The sequence below is a fragment of the Girardinichthys multiradiatus genome, chromosome 22 (genome assembly GCF_021462225.1).
Source record: "Girardinichthys multiradiatus isolate DD_20200921_A chromosome 22, DD_fGirMul_XY1, whole genome shotgun sequence".
NCBI lineage: Eukaryota > Metazoa > Chordata > Actinopteri > Cyprinodontiformes > Goodeidae > Girardinichthys > Girardinichthys multiradiatus.
The window spans coordinates 28,602,811-28,625,059 of NC_061814.1; the positions used below are offsets into that span (position 1 = coordinate 28,602,811).

General features: G+C 39.3%; 2 protein-coding genes across 4 annotated transcripts in view; one reads left to right on the forward strand and one right to left on the reverse strand.

Moving 5' to 3' along the window:
* Positions 1-1,689: 1,689 nt before the first annotated feature.
* phf3 (PHD finger protein 3) lies at positions 1,690-14,738 on the forward strand. Of its 3 annotated transcripts, none has more exons than XM_047351883.1 (16): positions 1,690-1,839; positions 3,219-3,469; positions 4,558-4,674; positions 5,481-6,813; positions 6,924-7,191; positions 7,559-7,610; positions 8,169-8,289; positions 8,822-8,978; positions 9,063-9,179; positions 9,392-9,514; positions 9,617-9,755; positions 9,880-10,066; positions 10,156-10,303; positions 10,761-10,850; positions 12,191-12,386; positions 12,480-14,738. In XM_047351883.1, exons 2-16 carry the CDS (start codon positions 3,235-3,237, stop codon positions 14,159-14,161), a joined length of 4,965 nt encoding a protein of 1,654 aa, XP_047207839.1. In that variant the 5' UTR covers positions 1,690-1,839; positions 3,219-3,234; the 3' UTR covers positions 14,162-14,738. The 3 variants fall into 3 exon arrangements, with proteins under 3 accessions (XP_047207839.1, XP_047207840.1, XP_047207841.1); XM_047351884.1 differs by having other exon boundaries at positions 1,817-1,839; positions 3,223-3,469; XM_047351885.1 differs by lacking the exons at positions 1,690-1,839; positions 3,219-3,469 and adding an exon at positions 4,374-4,472.
* A 1,252-nt stretch (positions 14,739-15,990) lies between these two features.
* eys (eyes shut homolog) overlaps positions 15,991-22,249 on the reverse strand; it is a 336,214-nt gene continuing 329,955 nt past the window's right edge. Inside the window, exons 48-51 of the mRNA XM_047352417.1 lie at positions 19,736-19,910; positions 19,416-19,588; positions 18,104-18,265; positions 15,991-17,360 (exon numbers count right to left, since the gene is read on the reverse strand). Of these exons, the coding sequence (XP_047208373.1) occupies positions 16,168-17,360; positions 18,104-18,265; positions 19,416-19,588; positions 19,736-19,910 (1,703 nt within the window). The 3' untranslated portion in view covers positions 15,991-16,167. The remainder of the gene's footprint in view (positions 17,361-18,103; positions 18,266-19,415; positions 19,589-19,735; positions 19,911-22,249) is intronic.

Genomic DNA, 22,249 nt, shown 5'->3' on the forward strand with positions numbered 1-22,249 from the left:
GGTGTTGAAGCACCTAAAGGACATCACAGGCCCCCTGCTGGACCCCCTGCAATCTGCTTACCTAGCAAACAGGTCGGCAGATGATGCTGTTAACTTAGGTCTACACTTCATCCTGCAACACCTTGACCACCCAGGGACATACGCCAGGATCCTGTTTGTAGACTTCAGCTCGGCCTTCAACACCATCATACCAGACATCCTCCACCAGAAGCTCACCCAGCTCAACGTCCCAGCCTCCACCTGTCAGTGGATCAACAGCTTCCTGACGGATCGACAGCAGCAGGTGAGACTGGGGAGCATCTTCTCCCGATCCAGATCAATAAGTACTGGTGCCCCCCAGGGATGTGTTCTATCCCCACTCCTCTTCTCTCTGTACACAAATGACTGCACCTCATCGGACTCGTCCGTGAAACTCCTTAAGTTTGCAGATGACACCACTGTCATTGGACTGATCCAGGACGGTGATGAGTCTGCATACAGACAGCAGGTGGATCGGCTGGTACACTGGTGCGGTCAGAACTACCTTGAACTGAACCCACTCAAGACTGTGGAAATGGTGGTGGACTTTCGGAGAACACCACCCCCATACACTCCCCTCACCATCCTCAACAACACTGTATCGGACGATGACCACTTCAGGTTCTTAGGAACCACCATCTCTGAGGACCTGAGATGGTCCTCAGACGTAGACACTGTTCGAAAGAAGGCCCAGCAGAGACTGTACTTCCTGAGGCAACTCAAGAAGTTCAACCTTCCACAGGAGCTGTTGGTCATCTTCTACACTGCCATCATTCAGTCTGTCCTGTCTTCATCCATCTCAGTGTGGTTTGGCTCATCCACAAAACAGGACAGGTCCAGACTGCAACGAATAATCAGGACTGCAGAGAGAATAATCAGGGCTGACCTTCCCTCCATCCAGGACTTATACAGGTCTAGGGTCAAGAAAAGAGCTGCTAAAATCTCTGCAGACCCCACACACCCTGCACATAAACTATTTAGTTTTACCTTCAGGCCGCCGCTACAGAGCACTGTTCACTAAAACCAGCCGCCACAGAGACAGTTTCTTCCCCCAAGCTGATTCTCTGATGAACATTTAATAGAGTACAGAACAACAGCATACAGATGCTGCAAATGCACCTCTTTTTATTAGATATGTGTATATTGTACATTGTAAATTGTAAATTTGTATATTCTGTAATGCAAAAACAGAACAAAGGAGCAAAGAGCAAAGGGTACCGGAGGCAAATTCCTTGTTTGTATGTACGAACTTGGCAATAAAGCTGATTCTGATTACTACTACTAATAATAGTCCTAATAATCAAGTTATAAACAACGTTATAAAGGTAATAAAGAAAATCAAAAACAGAAACGTCCAACAGGAGAGATACAAAATTTGCTTTTTGCATTTGAAAAACAATACGACAAAATCCTACTAAAAAACTAAGTCTACGTTATGTTTGTTTTAATACATCAGTTTCAACAGTTCAGAAAAGAAATGAAAATAATTTTAAATGTTTTATAGCGAATGGAATATTTTTATTTAAGTGTCTTTAAGTTTTGGTTGTATTTCAACGCCGGCATATTGACGTGATTTACGCTTTCACCCAGTCTAACTTGAAATTTAGTGGTGATGCAGAATAAAACAACCATGTTACACGTCTGTTACGTTTGGAGAATGAGCTGCTTGTAAACAGAAACCACGTGACCGCAGTATAGTCGCCTCTCAGGAGCTTTGCGGCAGCGGGACGCAAAACGGTTCTGTGAGAGGAAGTTACTGGGTGCAGCTGTGCTAGAATGTAACCTTACACGAGTGGGCAACGTTATCGCAGCACGGCAGAGGTGAGGGTCCGCTTCACAGAAAAAATAATTCACAGTAACCCAACTGCAAGCCTGTGAAAACATGCACGTGATTGGAATCTTCTAACTGCCTCGCATCAATATTCAGGATACAAACAAACTTGATAGCCAAGGCCTGTGCTAAAGCTACCTAGCTGCCGCTGTCTTGGACATTTAGCTCCAAGTTTAACTCAAATTATACTTACTAAATGATGCATGTTTTAGATTTTAAGGCGCTCGTTAACTTTACAGCAAGGGGTGGTGGTAAGGTGTGAAACAACTATTCGCGTTTGGAGTATATTTTTCCATAAAAGTAAAGCATGCTAACATCCATGATGGCGTTCTAAAGCGGATTGTTGTCCTGCAATGTTAGCATGCTAGCCTGCTAACACGTTTTAATTGATTCAGTAAGACGTTGTTTTGATTGTCAATTACACGAGTGGATTTTAGCTTAGCTTCAGTAAAAACAAAGTTATTTTATCAGATTCCCGGAGTGTTTTATGGTTCACAGACTGTTCTTATTTGGCCCCTTTTAGGTTGTTTTGTCTTTGCGGTGGTTCACCAGAAAATACTGGACACACGTCACCCGCTACCTTACTTATAACACATTTTACGAATTGGTCACTTGGAGTAGTCAAGTTGAAATAGCAGATAAATGCCAGAAATCGTCTTTAAGTTGTTCTTTGCATTTGTTAATAAACAGGATGAACTTTAACCGGATGATGAGCAAATCCCAGAAAATTTCCATGGTCTTGTTGATTTGTTTTTTTCCGTATTGGAACATAACGGACATGCTAGCAAACATTTCTTGATTTTTACGTTAAAGCAAACAATTTTATCTGAAAGAGCATTACGGTTGCTATTAAATAAAACCACGTGTAGATTAGAAATTCAGACAGTTGCCGAAAAGCTGTAAAACGTTGTCCTTCAAAACTATTTTTCAGATTTCTATTGTTCAAGAATCTTTGGAGGTTCTATCTTTTTACTGGTCATTATACATGTACTTGTAGTAAGGACCTTTTTATTCAGAGAAAAACTAATGTTATTTATTGTAGATTTTTTTTCACAATTAAAAACATCAAGATGAAACATTCTGCCTTGAAACAAAAATAACATTAAGGTTGCTTTTCTTTTCTAAGTCTAAATCCTGAATGTTTAGCTATGCATTTTTTTCCAATTCATGGTGGAGTCCGTAGCATGCACAATGTAATTGGACCACCAACGGTAACTATAGACTCATTAATAGTAAAGTTCCTAATACGTTCCATGTATATAAACCCTCTGCTCATCGATGATTGGAGCCTTACTGACAGCTGGTTTAAGAATGCAGTATTTTAATATGTGCCACTTATTCATACTATGTGTTCGTTGTTTTGATTCAGGAAGGCAGCAGCATTCATGGATATTGTGGACACCTTTAACCATTTGATACCCAGTGACCAGTTGGATGAGTCCCTAACATCAAGTCAGAATTTGGAATGTGAAGCCAGTAATGCGTTTGGGACAGGATCCAGGCTGGAAGACTCTCTAAAGAACATGCTCAGTGACAAAGACCCCATGTTTGGAAGTGCAAGCGCTCAGTTCAATTTGCTGGAAAATGAAGATCCTGCTTTTCAGATTGCTGGTTCGGCAAGTAAGTCCAAAGTCAAAAAAGTTGAGAAAAATGGTAATTTGTAGATTTGTTTCTGGCTCTAAAGTGTTTTTATTCATTTCATGAAACCTTTAAAAGAAAATGAAATATACGTTTTTGTGAAGGCTTTTCCTCTTTGTTGGTTTTGCATAGTTGATTTTTAACCCAGTTTGGCTCGAGTTCAAATACTGAGATACTCTGGAAAACATCCTCATAGTAACCAGCTGTGTGTACTTAAACCTTGGATTATCAGCATTGACCATGGGCTGATATGAGAGACAGTATGATTAGGTTGAATAAAAAAAAAAAAAACAACCTACAGTTTCACTGTAGCAAAAATGACAAAATAACAAAAGAGCAAAAAAAAATAGCCCTTGTGCAGCTAAGAAAACATGTTGATTATTACAGTGATAATGTTATCTATGGCATTTTTCTAATTTTGATACGTAGATAAAGCCAAAAGGTTGAAAAAACACCTGCTAAATTCATTGGTAATTTCCAAGGAAACTTGAAGAGATGTTTTGCAGGTTTTTCTTTAAAGATTAGCACAAGTACATGGATTAGGTGGTATGTCTGCTCAGGTAGCCAGCCTGCAGTCAGATGCCTAACAGAACTCCCACCCGTACTGTGGCTCTCTTTTATTTTACAGCGCGTGACTGCTTGTCTTTTTCAGGACCATAGATGTTTTTAAGCAGCTAAATGTGTCTTTATTTAAGGTTTTGTAGCCGTTGTTCAGCCAGGTGACCAGCAGTGTGCAGCAACAAGTAGTAGAGGAGCAGGACTATGTTAGTTAATGCTCAGTACAGCTGTAGCAAACTTTATTTGAAACCATAGGAACGGCATTCTACAAATTTCAAGCAGTTTTGAATGTGACTTTTTTAACATTATTATATGTTGACGCCGTTGACAGGCCCATGCCTTGTCAGCAGTACCAGTAGGTCAAGACTTTTGGTTTTAAACCCAAAAGTAGGAGTTAGTAATACGTGCCACTGTCATGGAAAATTCTGTTAGTTCAATTTGAATCGCAGTAGTTTACTCACTCTTTACATCGGCATATAGTGCAACTAAATTCTTTCATTTTGGTTTTGTAGGTCCACACAGGGGTACAGAATCTGAAGGCCTCTCTAGTGAACTGAATGTTGCAGAGAGCTCCCAGGATAAACCAATCGCTGGCAAGCAGAAGAAACATCCCAACAATTTAGACTACGGTAAGTAGTAGCAAAATCATCTGGTGATCGGAATACGACCGTTTTATGACCATCGCTGATCAGTGATCATCTGGTTGGAAACTACACATATAAATGGTGGGCTGATAAAATGTGAATTGTATTGTTTCAGTTATATAAATAAGATTTTTTACATTGGGCAGTTTACTTGAAGTTTAAACATACAGGTGGAGCTTGATATGGAATCCAGCTGTCAGTGGACAGTGTGTTGCTCCAGAGAAAGCTTTCTGCTGCTCACCGTCATCTTCTGAGTGAATGAGAGAAATGTATCTGCTTTTTGCTAGTATTTAGACCAGCAGAAATAATTTCACCTTGTTACATTAATAATTACTGAGAAGAAAAGTGAACAGCTCTAGATGGAAGCTGCAGGGAGTTTTAGTAGCAGAAAAGCTAACTGCAATACGCAAAGTTGCTTTATTTTGTAATTTTAACTTTTGAACTATCAGACATTGAGCATTGAAGACTTGGAAATGTTTCAGCCTGTTGGAAGACTTCGACGCAAGGTAGAAATGCTACGATGTAGAAAATGCATGGAGAGGGATTTATAGTTACAGATGCCAACAGTTAGCGGGTGTCTAATTATGTTAGCTAATGTTTTAATGAGTCATTCAGTTACACATGCAACCAATTTCCCACTAGAAATATGCCATAGACACATTTCCCAGAGAAGGCGATTTTATACAGGGAAAAGTTTCTCCTCTAAATATCAGGTCATTACAAAGCATTTTAACATTTAAAAAGTTACTTGAAAACAAAATGTGTCATATTTTTGTTTTCCTTTTCTTCAGATCATAGTGACCAACAGCCTAGGATGTCCAAGAACACCTTAATCAGAGGACGACCTGGAAGGAGACACTCCAAATGGCTAAGCAAGTCATTTCTTATTGAGAAAGGAGTAAAAGGTGCACAGCAGAAGAAAGAGTTGACTCTGGGAGGTCGTATTAGCATCGATGATCTTGATAGTGGATTATGGTTGAATCCTACGGTTGTATTGAGGCGGCTCACAGTCACAATTGGCGGATTTAAAATTGAGTTGCTTCCAGGACCCTCTTACACGCAAAGCCTAGACACCGGTGAGCCAGCATGCTTTGAGGATGGCTTTTCCTATGGTGGCGACATCGATATGGCTATTTTGCCAGACGATGGGGTCTGCGTGCAGAATCCAACAGAAGAAACTCCAACACCAGAAACTGTGTCAGAAACCGATGTAATGCAGAAGAGCTTATCTGATGAAACTAATGTTGGTTTAGGCCCATATGTGAACCCTAATGATGTGCAGACCTCGAATGGAACATTAATAGGACCCACCTCCACACAGGACATGAAACACGAAGATAAGAAAATTCCAGTAAAAAAGAAAAAACCATTCCACAAAGGAAAAGATGGTGTCAAACATCCACTGAGCATTGGGAATGACATAGCTGATGAAGATAAGACTGATTGTAAGGAAAAGCATCAGACTGCAGCCAAAACACCGCCCAAGCCTAAACAAGGGCCGACACTGAACAAAAACAAAGAGGTGTCTTCATCTCAAACAAGTCACACAGAAAAGGAACATAAAGTAACCAAAGACAAGCCATCCAAAATAATCCAAAGAGAAGACCTGCACAAAATGAAGTCTATGAAGGACAAACAAGATCTTTCCCCTTTAAAAAGGCACACAGAAAACACACAGAGTGAGCATGTTGCTAAGGTTCAAAAGCTACACAGTGGAGCGGATGATAAAATGAAGCCAAAATCACCAGGTACACCAAGCTCAGCTGCAAAGAAGATACCATTACCTGCTAATCGTGCTGCCGATCATCAGGGAGCAGCTAAACAAAATAATCCTCATCATAGCTCCAAAGCTGAGCATCAGCACCATCAGACCCACAGTAATCCAGGCTATTCTCTAAAAGCTCAAGATGGAGGACAGGAGAAAGTTAAAAAGCCTGAAAAGATTCTACAGAAACAGAAAAGTAGGAATTCGAGGAGTATCTCTGTGGATGAGCCAGAGCTGTTTGTTCCAGATAATGCCCCCCCGGCGAAGAAGGAAACGGTTGAGGAACAGCCGGCTGATAGTGAGAGTGTTTGGGATGGAAACAACTGTTGTGGCCTGTGTAAAAAACACCACAATAACATGTAAGTGTTGCTCTTTACATGTTTTTAATGCACAATATCTGAATTCAGTCATTTTCTTTCTCCTCGTGTAAGCAACAAACACCTTTCAATCATAATCGTGCTTCATTCAGGTTTATGGTTGGCTGTGGTCGTTGTGACGACTGGTTCCATGGAGACTGTGTTGGTCTCGACCTTGCCAAAGTGCGCGAGATGGAGGAGGAGGACCAGATGTATGTGTGCATAAAATGCTGTGAGGAGGAAAGTAAGAAGGTGGATCCGGAGGCCTCAACAGAGGCCAAGCCAGAAGCTCACGAAGCTCAAGATCACAAGACGTCTCATAAACCCCGTCCAGGATCCTCCCAGCCCCTCGCATCAGGTGGCGTTAGACCAGTAAGAAAGGTGTGCGGAGCGATTTGGGGTCTCAGTTAAATTATCTGTTGTTTATTCTTTTTTCACAGAGACGAAAAAATATTTTGTTTGTTTCCCCAGCTAATACAGCCTCTATTAATCATAGCCTGTTACCAGTATAGAAGGGTTTGTTTTCTTTTTGCTTTTATTTTGGTTGTACGAGAGGTGTGCACATAGGTGTATGGGTCCACTCACACGTTCAGTTTCTCACACACAATCACAGGTCAGATATTCTCTTAGCATTTCTTTGTTTTTACTGAGGACTTCTCTTTTAATTTGTAGTTTGTTCTGTTGGTCTCTTGATGAATTGTATAAGAAATATATCTAATCTAGTTTTTGTACTTTTATTTTTAAACAGGATGCAGAAAGGAGGCAGTCCACAGATGTCAAAGAAGCAGCCCATAAAACAGGTGCAGATAACAGCCGTGAATGTAAAAATATTTCTGTCTTGTTCTGTTTTTAACATCATGTTGGGTTGAGGCCAGATGAGGGTCTGGCCTCAAGCCCATAGTTCAGAGTCCCTGTAAGAATGTCCACAGGATTTACTGAAGTAAATAATCTGCAGTACTTGGTTTTATTTTTGTATTTTTTGACAATTATAGATTTAGGGATCATTCATTGATTGTTATTCAGACTAAAAATCTTGTCAGAAATGTATAACAGAAATTTAAATGCTTGCATATTTTATCACAGACACAAAATTCATCGAAAACATTGACTTATCACTCCAGATTTACCTACATTTTTCCATTTTATTTATTTTTTGTTTGCATTTTATTTCTGTCAGATGCATTTATTTAATATTTATTTTCTTTAAGATTTAAATTTTGGTCCTAATTTTTGTTTGACTTTGGAGACTGGAAACCTAAAGTCGTTGAAACTTTTATTTAATAACCCTTTCGTATTTTTGTTTAACGTAAAGTTTAATATTTATTACTTACTCTGATATTAACATTCTCTCCTCGCAGGTAGTCTGTCCAAACATGAAACTAAAAGTAAAGCTGCGTCTTTGACCTCGAAGAAACCTGTGTCTATGGAGGCAATCAGGCGAAGTGTGCGTGATTCCCTGAAAGAAATCCTCTCACAGAGGTCAGTGTGTTTTATAAGTAAATCTAATTATTAATCCTCTCAGATTATAGTTTCATGATGGGTTGTTTTCAGTCACATCCTACGAATCAATCACTCGAAATTGCGTCTCTGTGTGCGCTTTCTAAACATGCAGCCAGGATCACGGAACTGAAGGAAGCAGAAATGGGGACCCTTAACTTTACAGTATTGACAGAGAGACCTTTTTTCTTGCTGGCTGTCGAGTTAAATTCAGTGTTTCAAATACAACCAGAGTTGTGTGCTATTTTCTTCATATTATTTGCAGCACATTCTGCAGATTAAGTCTTGTTGAAAGGAATTTTATCTCCAGACAAGTTGAGTTATCTGTTGAGTGACCTGAAGACTTTCTCTGTGTCTTGTTTTCCAACGGTTTTTGGATTTCATTTTGTTTATGCCAGCTGAAAGAAATTCTAACAGTTGTCTAGAAGCATTCATTGACACAAAATACATGTGTAATATAACTTTTTGTAACATCTGAATATTTTCCAAGTAACTGACAGTTTGTGTGTTTTAGGTTGAAGGATTCTGATCTAAACATCCCAGAGGAGAGAGCCTCTGAAGTTGCCAAGAAGACCGAAAGAGAGCTGTTTCACCTTTATAAAGACACAGACAATAAATATAAGAACAAGTACAGAAGTTTGATGTTTAACCTAAAAGATACAAAAAATTATGTAAGTACCTATTTATGCCAGGCATAATCCAGATGTTTTACCACTCGTATTTTGTAATTTGTATTTCTATGTATTCTATTGCAGGTTCTCTTCAAAAGGGTTCTCAAAGGGGAAATTTCTCCTGGTAACTTAATTCGCATGAGTCCAGAGGAACTGGCCTCAAAAGAGTTGGCTGCCTGGCGTCAAAGAGAAAACAGACATGTATGTGATGCTTAATGTTTTCAGTTTGTTGTTGCACACACTGACTACTTGTAACAGTGTTCCTGTTCCCCTTTATTATAAAAAAAAAACCATCTCGGGAAGTAATATTTACTCTTATTATTGAAGGTTTCACATTTTGTTCGTCTGTTTTCTGGAAGCATGTCTGAATTCTTTAAGAACAAAATACCTTAAAAGTATTCATTCATTTTCAGACTATTGAGATGATCGAAAGAGAGCAAAGAGAAGTTGAAAGACGACCTATTACTAAGATTACACACAAAGGTGAAATTGAAATTGAGAGCCAGGAGCCGATGAAAGCACCAGAGCCTGTAGAGGTAAAGGCCAAAGTTTAAATTGATTTATTTTTTTTCTTTATTTACTCCTTAAACATGGCCAAAAACTGATCACTGATGCCGCTTGAGCTACTTCTTTTTTAGGTTGAACCTCTCCCCAAAGTGACTGAAGAGGTACCAGAGCCCCCCAAAACCCCAGAAAGAACAGAAGAGAAGATTGAGAAAGACACTACGAGCCAGCACAAGTCTCACCTGTTTGATCTACACTGCAAAATCTGCACAGGTAAGGTCTGGATGAGAAAAATAACCAGAGTTTCCTGATTATACTCCATCTCTTGCAAAGCATCATACCCATCGTCTCAGAATTCCTACCCTTCAGCTTGGTGTATTGCATTTTCTTGCACAAGGTCGTATGGCACCCCCAGTGGAAGAGGCCCAAACCAAGGTGGCCAAAGTTGCAACCACAGTGGTGCGGAGGCAGTCGACTAAATCAGAGGAGGGGAAGAGCACACCGCCTCCTCCAATCGATGATGACCTACACCTCACTGTTTTAGAGGAGAGCTTCAGAAATGCCAAACCAGGATTTGAAGCAAGGTGGTTAGCAACTTTTGACACCTCATACGACTTTGCTGTTAAACATCTGGCATGTTTGCTTTACTGCTGCTTTCTGCTTTTTGCTACAGGTCAGATCATGCAGCTGGAAGAGAAGAAGAAGCCGCTTTCCTTTCTAACTTGAAGTCCCTGTGGCGAGGATTTATTCATATGCACTCAGTCGCAAAACTTGTTACAAAAGCGTTTCCTGTCTCAGGCATTTTGGACAACTTATCTGAGGTAAAGTGGATACAGAAAAACATCTTCAGAATGTCCTGTAGAAAGTAAACACCGCAGTTAAGTGCAATTGGAAATCTGACTTCAAGTGCACAGATTCTGGATTTGCAGTTTTGTGCCCTTACATAACTCAACAACACTCAAGGAGTGAGTAACTTCAACATGAGAAAAGGGTTAGAAGGGCTCAGGTTCTTTGACAGCCACGCAAGAGGCTGTTGTTACTTGTAAAGCATTATTCAGAGAAGCAGAGATGACCAAGGTACTTGCATTATTTACAAATTTAATACTGTAAAATACAAAACAAAATATCACAATTTTATGAAGGAACCACGAAATAGCAATTAGTCTTTAAACTGCTTTTGTATTTGTGGATCTTGTTTTGTGTGTCTGCAATCTCTTTGTTTATTTCTGAGTGAAAGCTCTCCTTAATGTTTCATATCTTTTTCTTTTGTCTTAATAGGATCTTCCAGACAGTATCCAGGTTGGTGGAAGGATAAGTCCTCAAACAGTGTGGGACTATTTAGAGAAGATTCGGGCAACTGGAACAAAAGTGAGTTTTGGGCATCTTTGTTTCTTTAGAATCAAGCATAAAAAATATTTCAGCTAATCACCTCCACCTAAATGAAATTATTTTACATTTTTTGTGAGTATGAATAAAACTGAGGATTTTCCTCCATATGGGTCCGTTGGGTTCCAAAGTCATTTGTATGGGACATTATCTCACGGTTAAAATAAATGGGTAAAGAACAAATAAATTGTAGCATTTTATGGTAGATTTCAGCTCTTTTGTTTTTGTGAGGTTTCAACCTAGAGATTTAGCTTTCTGTTTGAGAACTATGATGTAAAAGGATATTAGAAAATATTTCTTCTACCTCTTCTGCTTGGACCTGTGATTATTGACTATGACTAGCTATGAATGATCTATGTGTGTGAGTGCAGTCACTATAATACAAAAACAAAATTATTGTGAAGATAACATTGTAAAGTTGCTTTAGCATCATATATAAATGATTGCAGTGGCTATTATTACTAAAAAAGTTTGTTTTTGTATATATATATCCTTAAAATGTAGATCCTTAACTTCATGTTGAGATTTCCAAATGCCTGTCAACATTTCCATATTTCACCAGTTGAAAGCTCAATAGTACAAAGATGTGTTTACTGTAATTTGTTCAGCCTTCTTGTTTGTACCCTGAATGAAGCAGTTATGCCTTGATATGTTTCTTTTTGAAGCTTTTCATAACGCTCTGCTTCCTCCGAGGAATTTTAAACACCTCATTGATATTTAAAATAACTATCATTGAGACTTCTTCCATCAGATAATGTCTACATTGTTGTTATATATGCATTTCAGCAGGTGTAGAAGCAGTCTTACAGGGTGTTATCTCGTATTCTCTTCATCTTTCTCTCTATTCTTTTCTCCTTCTCTCCCTCTTTCCTTTTTGGCCCACTCCTCTTTTTCTTGCTTCTTTTTTTCCTTTTCGTTTCCGTCTCCTTGTCCATTACAATTGATTTAATCCCAAAGCAGTTTCTAATAACGTTTTTGACAGACAGACAGACAGACAGACAGACAGACAGACAGACAGACAGACAGACAGACAGACAGACAGACAGACAGACAGACAGACAGACAGACAGACAGACAGACAGACAGACAGACAGACAGACAGACAGACAGACAGACAGACAGACAGACAGACAGACAGACAGACAGACAGACAGACAGACAGACAGACAGACAGACAGACAGACAGACAGAGAGAGAGAGAGAGAGAGAGAGAGAGAGAGAGAGAGAGAGAGAGTTGGATGCCTGACTTAGTTATGCTTTAATCAAACCCCTGCGGTATGAATTGCAACTTTTACTGACACATGCTTTTTGTTTCATTAAAGGAGGTGTGCCTGGTTCGTTTCTCCCCCGAGACAGAAGAAGATGAGATCTCCTATACTCTTCTTCATGCCTACTTCAGCAGTCGTAGACGTTTTGGGGTGGTGTCCAATAACCTGCGACAAGTGAAGGATATGTATCTCATTCCCCTCGGTGCCACAGAGAAAGTTCCCCATCAGCTTGTTCCCTTTGATGGGCCAGGTAACCATAGCGATAGACCTTTTTTCCTTTCATAATTGTTTGTTTCTCCTCATGCAACATTTATTTCTTAAACCTAACTGATATCTTTTATAGGTTTGGAAAACAATCGTCCCAACCTTCTCCTTGGACTTATCATTCGCCAGAGACCGAAAAGAGATTTTCTTACTGTGGATGTGAATGAATCAGCGAGGATTGTCCCAGAAATCAAGCCCATCACTGTTCCCACAAAAGTTACAAGAACCACTGAGGAGGAAGAAAAAATTTTCCTGTCTTCTTTGACCACTCCGCTCAAAAAAGGGATGGAAAAACCCCTCGATACTAATGAAGACGAACCTGTTGCAGATTCCTCTGAAGAACCAGCTGCAACAGAGGAGCCGAGCAACCAGGAGGCACAAAAGCCGCTTCGTTTTCTTCCAGGTGTGTTAGTTGGTTGGGGTGGGGAATTATTTCCGCTGCCAGATGTCGGAGATAAACCTGTGACAACAGGACACGACACCCCGAAGACAGAGCCTGCTCCCAAAACAGATGCATCAACTGGTGACTCAAAGGGTTTGACAGCTGCTGCTGCTTCTCGATTTCTCATCAGGAAAAAAGAAACTAAATCAGTTAAAGCTGAACCGGTGATTCTGTGTCCTTCTGATGCATCTGCTTCTAACAGCTCATTAGGAAAAGGCTCTTCTGTAGTGGCACATCTTCCATCAATCACACTGAAAGATAAACCCCCAGATGTATCAACTGAAGCATTCCTGGCGAGCATGTCAGCAAATCCGAGTGGCACTGAAACCGGCGGTTCTGCCTCAGAAAACAAAAGCAGCTCTGGCCTATTGTCTGACTCTGAAAAGGAAACAACTGAAGGGAATTCTCCGCTGCAGTCAGAATCCCTGGCTGCTGCAGATAACACAAATGGCTCAAAAGCTTCTTCAAGTGGAATACTGAAAAAATCTTCAGCATATTCCTCAGAGAATGAAGATAAAACAATGATGCTACAAAAGGATAAAGCCAGCCTTCCTGATGTTTCAGGTCCTAAACCAGTCCCTGTGTCAAGCAGTATTAAAAAGGATCCACTGTTACCATTTCACCAAGGCTATTTACAGCTCTCACAGGTCAGGCACAAGCTGGAAGAAATAAATCAAACCACTAGTAAATCATTTCCCAGTAAGAAGGATGAGCCTAGCCTTAGCCATCCTGGTGCAGCATTAACTCAAATTCCAGCTCCTCCTGAAGTCCAGGAATCTCAAGATTTGTCAAACACAGAAGCCTCTGAGTTGGTCGCTGGCAGTTGTAACAACTTAGGTGCCACAACTTCTAACACTATATCCAACTTGAACACAGAAGACCAGAATGCCAGCACACAGAGAGCTCAGGATAACACTTCAGAGGCCCTTCCTCCACATTCGGAAAGCCTGTCAGAACCAACCAGTCACACAATGTCTGGGGCCAGAGACCAGAAACATTTAAACGAGCGCTACACTGACCCTTGGGAAAGGCAGCGAAACATCGAAGACAGAGATCACCACGGCAGGCACAAGGACTCCTACCACGACAAGAAGAATCGACACCATGACAGGGAGAAAAGGTATGGCCACAGCGACGATGACAAGTACAAGGAGAGGAGCAAGCATCACGGACACTCGGACGACCGCCACAGTGAGAGGAGGAAAGAGAGGCACCACAGCAATGAATACAGTAGCCATCACAAGGACAGACACAGGCACAAGCGGGACTCTGACTACGAGAATGGACGTAGAAGTTCAAAAGACAGCTACTCATCATAATGTTATTCCTTTGTTTTGTTTTTTTTAATCCCAGCTAAAGAGCGTATTGAGCTCTTAAGGACTTCAAGTGTGTTTATCACATGGCTGGTACATGCCACTTTTCTACACTGGCAAATGGTGGAGTTATTTTATACAACAGTGAAGTCCCGTTTTATGTTATTGATGGTGCAGCCAAATGAGATGCCAACAGTTTTTTTTTTAAATTAAAACCAACAAAAGACTGAATACTGGAACGGTTTAATCAGATTTATTTTGTCTGCATCTTGTTTATATTATGCTGCCGTACTATCAGTCTCCTGATCACATGTAACAATATGAACCAATTGGTGAACATAAGATGAGCTTCACATTTTAGCTTGAATGTTTAACACAATATTTAATTAAGGAAGATCTAAACAGCAGCTTTGTGCTTTATTTCTATTTTAAATTTCTTTTCAACTGCTTAAATATTTTATAAGCTTATTTTCATTTGAGAAAGTATGTACATTTTGGCTTGTAATATACATTAGAGATGTGTGCCTTTGCACCATGTGTTTATGCACAGTTCATAATAAAACTAATCCTTTTGTATTGGTGATTATTACCAAAGGTGGCTTTTTTTTAAGTAGCTAGAGATTGCAAACCTGAAAACCCTTTAATCTTTAGGGATTTAAGTGAGGAACTATCATGCTGTGGTTTCTTTAAATAGACATGCTAGTAAGAGTTTGTCACAGTATAATAACATTAAGTAAAACTATCCAAGAGTTTACACTAACCTTTAAAAAAATAAGAATAGCAGGATCTGATTAAAAAAAAAAACAATTAAAACAGTGTTGCCTTAAAAAAAGTGGTAGGTGGCGCTCTTAGTTTTCCACACCGTACCTGCCTGTGTTCCCGGCTGGAAATATTTCCTAACAGCTGAATTCGTATTTCTTGTATTCAAGGGAAAAGTAGCTTTTCTTCAGCCAACTGAACAGCTTTAGGCCGGAGAACGGTGATATGTGAGGGAGGGGTAGTGCTGCTTCACGCTTTGCTCTATAAACCCAGAGAAAACGGAAAGGATTTCCAACCCAATGGCACAGTATGACAGACAAGTGCGGTATTAAAACCATTTAAAGACTTATTTCTTGATGGTAACCGGTCCACGCTAAATTCCAAGTATTAGCATTCATCTTTTTCCCTTTAATAGAGATTTGTACAAGGAATATATGCTGCCCCATTTATTAGGTCGTTTGGTCAGAATAACAATCTGATCCAATGAGTCTCAATTTTAGCTGCAACACACAGATAGTAGGTCATAACATGAAAGCGTTGGTCTATCCTGTCTTGTCAAAATTCAGGCTGGTGGGGGGGTATTGTCTTGGCACACGTAACAAGAAAATACCAGTTGAGCATAATTTAAACTCCACTGAATATTGTTGCAGACCATCTCCATCTATTTATGAGCCCAGGGCACCCTTGTTCTGATAAATACTTCAGGCAGGAAATTGCACTACGCTACAAAGTTTAAAACCTTTTAAACTGGTTTCTTAAACTTAATGAGTTCACTACACACCAAAAGCCACCACAGTCACCTTTAGGATGTGTTGGAATGGAAGAGTTGAATCATGGATGCGCAGTCAACTAATCTGCATGAACTGTGATACTATTATGTCAAAATGGAAGAAAATCTCTCAGGAATGTTTGCGACACTTTGTTTATGCCACTAGAACTAGGCAGCACCAAAGCTCAAAGGTGGTTCAATCTATGACTAGCTAGGTATACATATAAAGTGGCCAGTGAGTGTATGTATTGCCAATATGTGCAAAGATACTGAAACCTCTTTATAATAACAGATAAAGTCTTTGGAGTAGAGAAATTCAGAAATTTGGTTTATTCCACACATTTTTTTTGTTTGTTTTAAATGCAGCTCATTTAACTCACTTATGCTAAAAAAAAATGTAAGTCTTCAATAAATATTGCAAACTCAGTACAGGCTATATAACTAGAACTTACAAACATTTTGGTCAGAAGTTACAGTTTTACTATCAATCAGTGCCTTCAAAAACATTAAAACCTTCACCATTTTTTAAAAAAAGCACTGGGTTGCCATCTCCAAACAAAAACACATTTCTGATACTTCCTTCAAAGCCCTTTGAAAATATCCCAGAGGTGACCACTGATACATTTCTGTATATTTCAAACCCACCGAAGTAAGCCACACCCCCAAAGTTTAAAGCTACGTATCGCTCAAATGGGTCCGAATCTTCAAACAGGATTTCCTTATTGTTAAGAAACACTTGAATAACCGTTCGGTTTAGATTTAAAGACACATCATGCCATTTCCTGCAGCAGAGAGAGAGATTTTTAAAAGTTATTGGAAGAGCAAGTCTTTCGCCAAGATTTACTGCAATCTTCAGATTGCCTTCCTCAAGTCCAACTGCAAGGTAGTCTTCGTCTTCGTGTTCGGCCATCCCCATCCACACAATCAATCCGTCACTGGAGCTGGCATAAACGCTAAAAGAAATCTGTGTGTATTTTAGGTTTCTTGTGTTGAATCTCTGATCTCTGTATTTAATGTGAGAGTTTCCAACGAACCTGAATGAGTCTGTGGACACTTTGGTGTCACAGTGTGTCCCTCCCCACCCTAAGGGACATATGCAACTGTATGAGGTGACAGTAGATGGAGCACATATTGAGCCATGTCTGCAGTTGTTGTTCACACAGCTTACAGATTGGTTACACAGAAATCCAGTCCATAATGATGGGCATATACATATGAATGAGTCAGCCCCTGTAGACCTGCATTGACCTCCGTTATGACACACTTTGTACCCACAAGCTGTCCCATCCCAGTCCCCGATGTTTGTTCCACCAATAGCTCCTGTCTCTGTTAGTTCAAGTTCTCGACCATTAATTTTAAGTTCTCTCAGGCCACCGGTGAAGCTCATTGGTTCTCGTTCAGTTGCTTCAGGGGAAACGAAGCTCAAAGTGGAAACGCCTCCGACAAAGATGTCAGTGGCAACATCAAGTGTAGTCATCCTTTCAGTCCTGTTCTCTCTAACCTCCTCGTTGTCCAGGCTAAGGAAGCCCTGGTGACCAGTTCGGCCAGCCTTTACCACATGCCAAGTCCTGCCATGCAGGTCCACGGTCCGAGTTGACCGGAGAACGTGTGTGCCGCCACCCAGATTGTATCTCAACTGGACAAACCCGGATGTCAAGGAAAGACAGAAGAAATCACCTGAGAAAAAATAATGCGTTTCAACAGTTATCATTTGAAAAATAATTCTGGTGGAAAACATAGGTTCAAAAGAATTTGCTTATAAACCAGGCTGGTTTGTATAGCTTCTTTCCCTAAAAATGTAATATTTGAAAAGTACAATTTGTATTTACTCAGATTATTACTGTTGAAATTTTAAAATGTGTTTGACTGAAGTGTGACAGAAAATCAAAGGAAGAAATCTGTATTGGGAAAATGCTTCTTCACAGCACTGTATCTGTGGTATATTTATCAGCTGCTTCCAGATTGTGATTTTTTTTTTGTTTAAAGCTCTAACAGGAACATATATGTATATTTTGCTACCTAAACCTTAAATATTTTATTCACTTGTTGAAAGCAATAACAACTTGTGCAATTATTTTTACTTCCATGCTACACATAGTGTCATAAAGTACGTGGTACTAATTTCAATTTAATAATCGTATTAAAAATAAACATCTTCTCAAATGTGTGGATATTAATGATAAAAAGACACAAAAATTTGTATTTAAATGTATTTACAGAGAAACTTTGGATTTTAAAAGACTGAATGCATTTTTAGACATACATTTAAACATAAAGGTTTTCCAAAACAACATTTATGTATGTAGAAGATGTGCTCTATTTTGTTGGATAAATGGAAGCCATACTGACCCTAGCTGTTAGAGATCATTTTAATTTCAACAAAAGAAGCTGATCCTAAATTTGGGATTAAACGTCAGCACCTGCTCTGACACCAAGATGCTGTGCAGAGTAGACTAGGATGCCATCAGGTGACAACGGCTGGAACTGCAGTTCCACAACAGTCCTGTGCCTAATACTCATGGGAGGGAATGACATCCACGAAGACTGGTTAGTACTGAAGAATGGGTCAGTGATGGTCACAGCTGAATGCAAAAGACAATGTACAAGTTAAATTAATTAAAAACAGTATTTTTTGTTTTTAAATGTATAAAATAACATACAAGGCCTTGAAAAATACTGATACCCCTTTTACGTTTTTTTAAATTATGTCACATTACATCTACAAGCTTCTATGTATTTTACTGACATTTTATATAGTATACCAACACAAAATATATCATAATTCTGAAGGGAAGGAAAAGGAAACTACGGTATATAAAAGTTATTGTGCAAATAAACATCAGACATTTTGTCCTACATTTGTATTTATCCCCCCTTTAGTCAACACTTTGTAGAGGCAATTGTTAACCATGTAGTCATTTGGGGCATGCCTCTACTGGCCTTGCTCATCACTGATATAAAATTTGGTCAAATTTCTTCGCGAAATAAAAGAATGTGCTTTTTGCAGCCTCTAATATGTTTTTCTCTTGCAGTATTGCCGGTACAGTATTTATCTTCACCCACTTCCTCATCAACTCTGACCAACTTCCTTTTTCCTGCTGAAGAAAAGCATCCACCACCACGTTTCACTGTGGATCCTGTGTTCTGGGTGATGTGTAGTGTTATTTTTCCATCGCACATAGCCTTTTTAATATAGGCCAAAGTTAAATTTTGCTCTCATTTGACTAGAGCATGTCTTTCCACGTTTGCTGTGTCCCCTATATAACTTGTGGCAAACTGCAAATGGGAGTTCCTATGACTTTCTTTTAATAATGGCTTTCTTCTCACTACTTTTTCATAAAGGCTAGATTTGTGGAGTGTACGACTAACAGGTGCAGAGTTGACACATTCTTCCATCTGTACCTTGGTTCTCTGCAGCTCATCCAGAGTTAGCAGCTTGTTGGCTGCTTCTCTGATCAATGCCGACTTTGCAAAGCCTATCAGTTAAGATTGAAAGCTGTGTCTTTTTTTTGCTGAAAGAGGGAAACTTGGTTGCATTTTATTTAGGAGTATCAGAGAAAAGGGGTCTAAATACAAAAGCATTAAACACTATTCCCCCCCCCCTAAAATCCCAATGAAATATATTGCAGTTTCTGGTTCAGTGCAACAAAATGTGTAAAAGTTCAAGGGCTATTAATACTTTTGCAAGACACTATAAAAAAAAAAAAGGATTGAGAGGTTCCGTGTTGCAACCTTTCTCGCAGTGGAGTCCTGCAGTCCCCAAGGGGCACCGGCAGGTATATCCATTCGGCAGAGGGATGCAGGTGGAGCCATGGGAACAAAGAGGAGGGGGGCTGTGTTCAGGATCACACACAGACACAGTCTCAGTACACAGGGCTCCTTTCCATCCAGACAGGCACTGGCAGCTGTACATGGGAACAGCCAAACACAGTGTAATGCCTGTAAACTCTGATTCTCTTTACCTATATGCTTTGCAACTAACTGAAATCTAGTCATGACAAAGTGGAATCATAACAGACTACTCAAATAAATGCCAAAGATGTTTAACTCACTAGACAGATGAACCAGAGTCCACACACGTTCCTCCATTCATGCAGCGAACATGAACACAGGGGGTGACTCCACATTGACCCACACTACGGCCAAAGGCCGGATACCCCGCACGTTGCCCCAACACTTGAAACTTCCCATCTTTCCGGGTCCGAAACTGAATACTGAAAATGCACCCTTTGAGAGGAGAAAAAACACAAATGTCAGAGAGGAATATATTATTTCTATTAAATGGAATCATAAAAGAACAAATGTTGAGATTCAAAGTGTGTATACTAGAACCAAAGTTTCCTGTCTGCCTACTTTCAGAAAATAAAGACCACTAGTGCTGCAAAACAAAAAAATATATGTATATAAAAAAACCAACAGCATAAGCATGATCTGGTCAAAACTGCAAATTCTACAATGCGATTATTTATTAAACAAAAATAAAGCTTAAAGACAAAATGGTAATTTTTATATGGAAATAGACAAAGTAAAAAAGAATAAAATGAATAAAATTGATAATAAACAATAAAATTAAATAAAAGAAATGAAAAAAAAAACAATAGATAAATAAAAATAGATATGTGCAAAATACGTAAACCCTATAAAAAGGGGGAAGAAATTTTTTTTTACCATGTTTGTAGTCAATATGTCATAAGCTTAAATCAATCAACTTGAGCAATAGGCTAACTTTTAAATTTAATGGTCCTCTAAAAAGACCCCCTCCATCTGTTATTAAGCTTCTCCATCACCACGTTTGCTTTCTGCTATTACAGTTCAATTTTAGCAAGAAAATATTTGCTTTAGCCTGAACCTCTAGCGCTCGGGGCCTTCTATAAATATAAAAGGCCAAACCTGACCCTAACAGTCATCTGCCCATGCAGACTCTCTTCTCTCAGCTGCATTAGTCATTGGCATAAACAGGATGCCGGGGAAATGTCATGCTCATTCATGAATATTCATGTCATGATGCTCTCTGCTTGACGGATTCAAGTGGTTGTTGTGATGCAAACCCGCAATGTCAAAAAGGAAAATTTAAGAGTAGGATTAGAAAAGATGGTTTGCTTTGATATAGCTGTGTAGATATCCATTCATACAGGAAAAACAAGAAACTCAAGGAGTTAGGTCCAGCAGTTACACAGCATGTTCTTTCAAAGCCTGAAAATAATTTACATTGTCCATTGATGTCATGGAGAACATACATTGTGTTGCATAATTCCCAGATTACTACCATAAAATTTCACAAACTTTATTTTAATCTACTAGGATTTTATGTAATAGACCAACACAAATTAGTGAATCATTATGGAAGGTGAAGGATACAAGGTATTGAAATTTTAACAAATAGAAATCTGACAAGTTTGGCATGCATATCGCTTGCATTTGTATTCAGCTATACCCTTTGAAACCTCTAAATAAAATCCACCCAAGAAACTAATGATAACTATGGAGGAGCTGCAGAGCTCCACAGTTTAGTTTGGAGAATCTGTTCGCACTCCACAAATCTGGCCTTTATGGAAAAGGAAGAAGAAAGCTATTGTTGAATAAAATGGAAGCCAAGTTTAAAGGTAAGGACATGGAAAACATGAGGGAGAAGGTGATCTAGGCAGACCAAAATTGAATCTTTTGGTCTATATGCAAATATATGTGTGGTGGAAAATTAACATTGCACTGTGAACGCACCATCCTCACGGTGAAACATAGAGGTGGCAGTTTCATGTTGTGGGGAGGCTATTTTAGAGGGAAGAAGGTGGTTAGAGTTGGTGTGTGGAGATGAAGTAACTACAGAGAAAATCTGGGAGAAACAATTTTAGAGGCTGGAAAGTTTTGAGACTGAGGTTCAACAACCCTAAACATACACCCAGAGCTACATGGGGTAGTTTAGCTTAAAGCATTTTCAGTCAAAGTTCAGACCTTAATCTGCAGCACAAGTTGGTCACAGACTCTCTCCATCCAATCTACCTGAGTTTGAGCTATTCTGAAATGAACAATGGGCAAATATTTTCAATCTTAAATTCTGCAAAGCTGGTAGAGTCATCCTCCAAAGGACTTTCAGCTGCAATTGCATTGAAATGTGGTTCTACAAAGTATTGAATTTGGTTGCTGAATGCAAATGCACACCACGATTTCAGTATTTTTTGGAACTATTTTTGACTCTATTGTTTTCTTTCCGCTTCACAATTATACACGACTTTGTATTGGTCCATTACATAACATCCCAATAAAATACATTGACAATTGTAGTTGTAATGTGAGAAACTGTGAAAAGTTTCAAGAGGTATGAATACTTTTGCAAGTTATTATATTTTAAATCAACAATGAAAATCTGAAGGCAGACCTCTGTTTTTGTTTCTTTGATCAGCAGCTTAAACAGAGTGACTTTTATCCCCTGCTGTAGCAGCCACACAGCCTGCTCTTTCATTTTTTCAGCAGGGGAGTGTGGATCTGTTGATAACTGGGACTGAAGTGCATTATCAGTGTGTTTACTGCCAGCCATCATGATTAGGGCTTGAGGAAGGTCACACAGATCT

Excerpts from the sequence above, each read along its gene's own strand:
- phf3 (XM_047351883.1), top strand. The coding sequence starts at position 3,235 with ATGGATATTGTGGACACCTTTAACCATTTGATACCCAGTGACCAGTTG. Across the intron at positions 8,290-8,821 it reads AAAGAAATCCTCTCACAGAG|GTTGAAGGATTCTGATCTAA; the intron begins GTCAGTGTGTTT and ends TGTGTGTTTTAG. Across the intron at positions 9,756-9,879 it reads ACACTGCAAAATCTGCACAG|GTCGTATGGCACCCCCAGTG; the intron begins GTAAGGTCTGGA and ends TTCTTGCACAAG.